The sequence below is a fragment of the Vombatus ursinus genome, unplaced genomic scaffold, assembly GCF_900497805.2.
Source record: "Vombatus ursinus unplaced genomic scaffold, bare-nosed wombat genome assembly UNPS02008996.1, whole genome shotgun sequence".
Lineage (NCBI taxonomy): Eukaryota > Metazoa > Chordata > Mammalia > Diprotodontia > Vombatidae > Vombatus > Vombatus ursinus.
Window position 1 is genome coordinate 3,641,836 of NW_020948774.1, and position 5,961 is coordinate 3,647,796.

Here is a 5,961-nt window from a genome sequence, read left to right on the forward strand (position 1 = left end):
TGTGTGTGTGTGTGTGTGTGTGTGTGTGTGTGTGTGTGTGTGTGTGTAAGAGAAAGAGAGGTATAGTTTATAAAACGTTGTACTTGACCTGGGTTCAAATCATATATCTAACACTTACAAGCTGTGTGACCATGTGGCTTTCATTTAACCTTTCTGAGCCTTCATTTACTCTGTAAGATTATAAATTTGGTTGTACACATACATCTATGTATATATTAGGCAGCTAGGTGGTGCAGTGGATAGAGAGCTAGGCCTGGAGTCAGGAAGACCCGAGTTTAAATCTGGCCTCAGACATATACTGTCTTTGTGACCCTGGGAAAGTCACTTAATTCTATTTGCCTCAGTTTCCTCATCTGTAAAATGAGCTGGAGAAGGAAAGAGCAAACCATTCTTTGCCAAGAAAACCTCAAATGAGGTCACAAAGAGTTGATCATGACTAAAAATGACTGGACAACAACAGGGTGTATATTGATATGTATGACCTCAGAAAGGATCATTGATCTAGAATTGGAAGGGAACTTAGAGGACATCTAGTCTAGCCACCACACTTTACAATCAAGGAAACTGAGGCCCAGGGCCATTAATTGACTTGCCTAAGGTTGCATAGATAAGTAAGTGTGAGAGGTAAGATTTGAATTGAGCTCTTCTGACTCCAAAGCCAGAGCTCTTTCCCGTACATTTGAGTTTTCTCTTGTGGAAGTTATAGATAGGTTGCAATTTCTCTCAGTAGAGCAAATTCACACACCAATGAGATGCAAGTCCTACACACACACACACACACACACACAGAGCTAACAAACAGCTCAGGCTCAATTTTTTATGGTCCGAGAGTGACAGATCAAGAACAGGACGTTGGAATCTATCTAACTCACCATTCTCATATTAGCAAGTAAAGAATAGCAGTTTCAACCTTCTCCATGATTTGTCATGTAGGGATACTACACAAGATGTTCCCATATGCCAAGAGTTCCATGCCCCAGCATGTTTCATGTTCTAGGCCACCCATGACAATATTTGGTCAGTCCAACCCTGGTGGTTGGGGTCTACTCACCTGGCTGAAAGTCAGAGACCTAAGTTTCTCATTCTCCTCCTTGAGCCTATTGACCTCTCCCTCTTGGAGTTCCAGGTTATTGCTGGTTTTCAGAAATCTCTCTCTAGACTCACGCTCACAGGAGGAAGTCATCTGGACCCGCTGTAGCTCCTGCTTCATTAGATACAACTGTTCAAGATAGAGAAGTATAGAGATCAAAACCCTGGCCTCCATGATAGAATGCAGTTGGTTGTAGACAATCACTTGGCCAGCCCTGAAGAATAGAGCTCTTTCCACTCACCTTGAAAAAAAAAAAATAGCTTTTCAACTAGACCAGAAATCATTTGTATGGTTTATTCTCCTTTAATAATGATAGTTATAAAATTCAGGAGCCCTCCCATCATAGATATCTCAAAATCTTTTTAGAGGTGTCAACTAATGAATGGTCTCAATTCCCTGTGACAAGAGCAAGCTATTGTTTGCTTTGTTTTGTAAGTGAAGCACAAACATTATGCAATTGGACTTGAGACCACTGTTAACACAATCCATGAGTCCTGGTGAGCAACTCAATTCATTTTACTCACTTACCCGTTGGTTACCAACGGCCAGCATTGTTACGATAAATGATGTCAGACATCACCTAGCAGCCTCCAAGACTTCTAGTACAAGGAATTACGGAATCATAACAATGTCAAGAAATTATTTGAAAGGGGATCAGAATAGTATATTAACTTGAGAGCCACCTCTGATGATACATTGTTGTTCAGATACTCAGTTGTGTCTGATTCTTTGTGAGCCTGTGACCTTTGTGAGCCTGTGACCACACTGTCCATGGAGTTTTCTTGGCAAAGATACTGGAGCGACTTGCCATTTGGTTCTCAGTGGATTAAGGTACATAGAGGTTAAGTGACTTGCCCAGGGTCACATAGCTAGTAAGTGTCTGAGGCTGGATTTGAACTCATAATTTGAACTGATAATACACTGCCTACTTAATTCAAACATATTGGAAATAAGTTATATGTGAATACTTATGGCTTTAGAGACAGGATGGCCCCAGGGTCAAGAACACTCGAATTTAAGTCCTGCTTCTGACAAATACTGGCTGTGTGACCTTAAGGAGATGACAACTTCTCAGTGGCCCCAGACAAATCTCTAGACCACACTGCTGTCTTCTTATCTGTGATGCCTTCTTCCCTGGGATGCTTCTATACTACCAATGGATGTGGTGCAACTGAGAGAAAAAGGAAAATTGTTCCAGTGAGGTATGAGGCAAGTGGCTGTACATTTAAGGGCAAAGTCCATGAGTTTGCTCTTGGGACCAAGCCAAGAGACTCCACCTTGTACTCTTCTCTTACAATAACAAATCTGTCCTTCCAGTAAATATCCCTAGGCAAGGGGGTGCTAAATCATACTTGGAAACTGAGGGACTTAAAACCATAATCTCAGATCTTATGTGATCCTAATTAACTCATTTCTTTTCTTGGGTGCCCTGATTATCAACTTGTGCAAGGTAAAACTACTGAAGCATTTATCCATTGGTCTGTAGATTAACCTGTACTCTCTGTACTTTGGACAGGGAAGAACCAAGGATAATCTAATGGAAATTTACACCACCTAATTTGTAGAGGTCAGCTTGGTGTACTGGCATTCTTTTAAGATGAGGGAGCGGCAACTTCTCAGCAAGTTGGGCAGATTCTTGCTGTCAAGCTTCCAGGAAATGAAATGTCTGAGTATCAGGGATCCATGATAGGGTTTGCAAGAATGTGGAACAAGAGCGTATCACAACTATTAATGTCTTGGTAGGGTCAATTAGCAGTAAAGGGCCTTTTGTGTTGACTGCAGCAGATACTAGGAGTCATAGAGGTAGGTGATTAATTTGTGCAGTAGGAAATGATGAAAGAGACAATGTGTGTAGGGGGACAGGAGGAGCAATCCCTTTCAGGCACAGATTCTTTTAGTCACACCTCACTTCAATGCTTCCATTCTTGTAAAATGGAAAATGACAGGTAACCTTTCTGATACCTAGCAAATAGGAGGAGATCAAGCAGCTCTATATCAAGATGAAACTTGTCCAATTCACCAAAACTCGTCTCCTTTCATACAGTAGATACTTAATAAATGCTTTTTGAATTTAATTAAATTTTATTTTATTTTAAAGTTGGTCTCTATTAATTCAGTCGCTTCTCTAACTTGATTTCACCTTCTCCCAAAGCTACCATAATTATTATTGTATTATCTGTTTTATCTCCCCTTATTAAAGTTTTTTAAATTTTATTTTCAGTTCCAAATTCTCCCCCTGCACCTCCTCCACCCATTGAGAAGTCAAGAAATATGATACCCATTACACATATGAAGTAATGAAAAATATATTTCCATATTAGTCATGTTGGGGGGAAACCAAGAAAAATAAAGTTTTAAAAATGCTTCAATTTGCACTTAGAATTCATGAGTTCTCTTTCTGGAGGTGGATAGCATTTTTCATTATGAGTCCTTTGGAACTGTCATATGGGATAAGGTTCTTGAAACCAGAAACTGGGTCTTCCTTACTTTATACCCTTAAGTAAAAGTCCCTGTACTCAGATATTCCAAAGGCTGGTTGATAGACTTGGGAAGAAAAGTCTTGAAGCAGATTGACTATGTAGGTAAATGCAAGGCTCTGAATATATCCTAAGCTCATTATCAAGTCTTTCTTTATTTTCCATTATTTTGTATTATCTATACCTTTTTCCCTTTCATTTGCCCATAGAATTGAGAGATGGCAATATCTGTGGCTAGTATTTAATTATCTGAGCTATGCTGATGGCTTATGCCCAGGGTAAGAGATCTGATGCCCTTAGTGTGTGAGTCCAGGGAAATGGGGTTGTGAGCCTATCCTTAGAGGACAAAGGTCACCGAAGAGAGAACAATAACATTCTGTAAAAACACGCAAACTGGGCAGCTAGGTGGCTCCAGCCTTGGAGTCAGGAGGACCTGAGTTCAAATACGGCCTCAGACTCTTGACACTTACTAGCTGTGCGACCCTGGGCTAGTCACTTAACCCTGATTGCCTCACAAAAAAAAAAACAAAACAAAACAAAAAACAAACAAACCAACCAACCAACAAACCACAAGATAAGAGTTGTTATGAACTCCTCCTCACCTCTTCCTGCAGACTCTGGCAGCGGGTGATGGCCAGGCCCTTGTCCTGCAGAGCACTGGTGTACCTCATGGACAAGTTGTACATCTCATCCTTCAGCTTCAGCACCTGGTGGAACTGGGTGCTAACTTCCCTCTTCATGCGATTGTGCTCAGCTTCCATGTCCCTTAGGCTCTTATTCTGGGCCCCCAGTTTATGCAATTGTTCCTTTAGCTTATGGCAATGCAGCTGCAGTGCCCGGCTTCTCAGTTTCTCCTGTGACAGCTCCTGCTGGAGGCTGTTGATGGCTCCAGCCAGGCATTCAGTCAGCTTGGAAGTATCGATGAGGCCTAAGGGAAGAGCCATTGAGTGGGAAGGAGGCCTTGCTATGGGACTTTGGGATTCCTGTGCAATTCTCTCTACGATCTGGCCTCTGCCTACTTCCTTTTTCAACCTCATCTCTGGCTACTCCCCTATATAAACCCAGGGCTTCAGCCCAAGTGATAATTCCCTTTCTCCCCTGATCCTCCATCCCCACCCTACCACCTTCCATGCCAGGTATTATTCTTACCTATATTCACTCTCTTATGGGATCTCTGGACAATAAGTCTAAAGCTGGAGCAGGTCACTAGACCGCACTGCTATCTTGTTATCTGCGATGCCTTCTTCCCTGGGATGTCTCTGTACTACCAAGCCCACTCTGCAGAGAGGGAAAATGCCCTCAAGGACATTCCCTTAGGATGTGCATGCCTGGGGTCTCTTCTTTTTGTTTTCAATGTGGCTCTTAGGGAGACAAGAACAGACATCTCTAGTGTCTTTTCCATTTACCCTTCTCCAAGGGAGACTTTACTGCCAAGAGGGAAAGGAGAAGGTTGGGGCTAAAGGGCAGGCTTTGCTCTCCTCAGTGAGAGGGTACTGGGATAAAATTACATCTTTCTGTTCTCTTAAATATTATTAGGCAAGGGGATGCCATTTTTAGGTTCAAGCTAAACTGATTGTTGTTTCTTAATGGGGAAAGGAAGGGTCCAAGTTTTACATCCAACGCCTGACTCCACCAGATACCACTAACACAATGAACGCAAATAGCAAAGAAACCCATTTATCCAAGTTGATAGTAAAACAGAAATCAGAGAAAGTGTATGTATGAGAATATGTACATGCTGCATTAAAAATTAGTATTAGTGACTCCATTTTGTTTTTATCTACCATTTTGTGAAGTTAAGTTTCAACTCCATGTAAGTCACCTGATTTAGGAGGTTTCACAAGAGTCATCTGACTTAAAGAATATCACAAGAATACCCCTCTTCCTCTCACTTTGGTATCTCCCAACCCCTTTTCCATCTATGAAAAACCAAATGTCTCAATCTATATAACCTTATGCTTCCTGTTTTTACCTCCAAATTGTATATTAATTGTGAGAAACCAAGCTTCTGGGTCCTTGGCTACCAAGAGTCTTGGACCCGGTTTATTTTGCAACTACATGAATTGCCAAATAAATCATTTGCCTGGACGTAATTACTCGGTTTCTTTATTCCACCAAAACATACAGAGTGAAGGAGTTCTCCATTTGGAGTGAGATATCTTAGCTGAACCAAGAGAGGGAGTGTTCCTGATCTCACTCAAGGAGAAAATTCTCTGAAATCTCTAGCATAGCAATCTGAGGATAGGGATATGATGGAGACTGCCAGCCCCTCTCACAAAATCTTTTTCCCGGAGTCTCTCTCTTCAGAGACCTGCAGAGAGATTGGCATTGTGTATCTTCAAAGCTGGAAACTAGAAGAACCCAGGATCTTCCACCTCTCTTGATCTCTCCATC

General features: G+C 41.6%; 1 protein-coding gene across 3 annotated transcripts in view; it reads right to left on the reverse strand.

Annotated features, from left to right (window-relative positions):
- The window catches only part of CARD14 (caspase recruitment domain family member 14), a 71,573-nt gene that overhangs the window by 24,247 nt on the left and 41,365 nt on the right, over positions 1–5,961 (reverse strand). For all 3 annotated transcript variants that reach the window (XM_027850171.1, XM_027850169.1, XM_027850170.1), the window contains 2 exons: positions 4,170–4,495; positions 1,052–1,219 (listed from right to left, as the gene is read on the reverse strand). In XM_027850171.1, the coding sequence (XP_027705972.1) occupies positions 1,052–1,219; positions 4,170–4,495 (494 nt within the window). The remainder of the gene's footprint in view (positions 1–1,051; positions 1,220–4,169; positions 4,496–5,961) is intronic.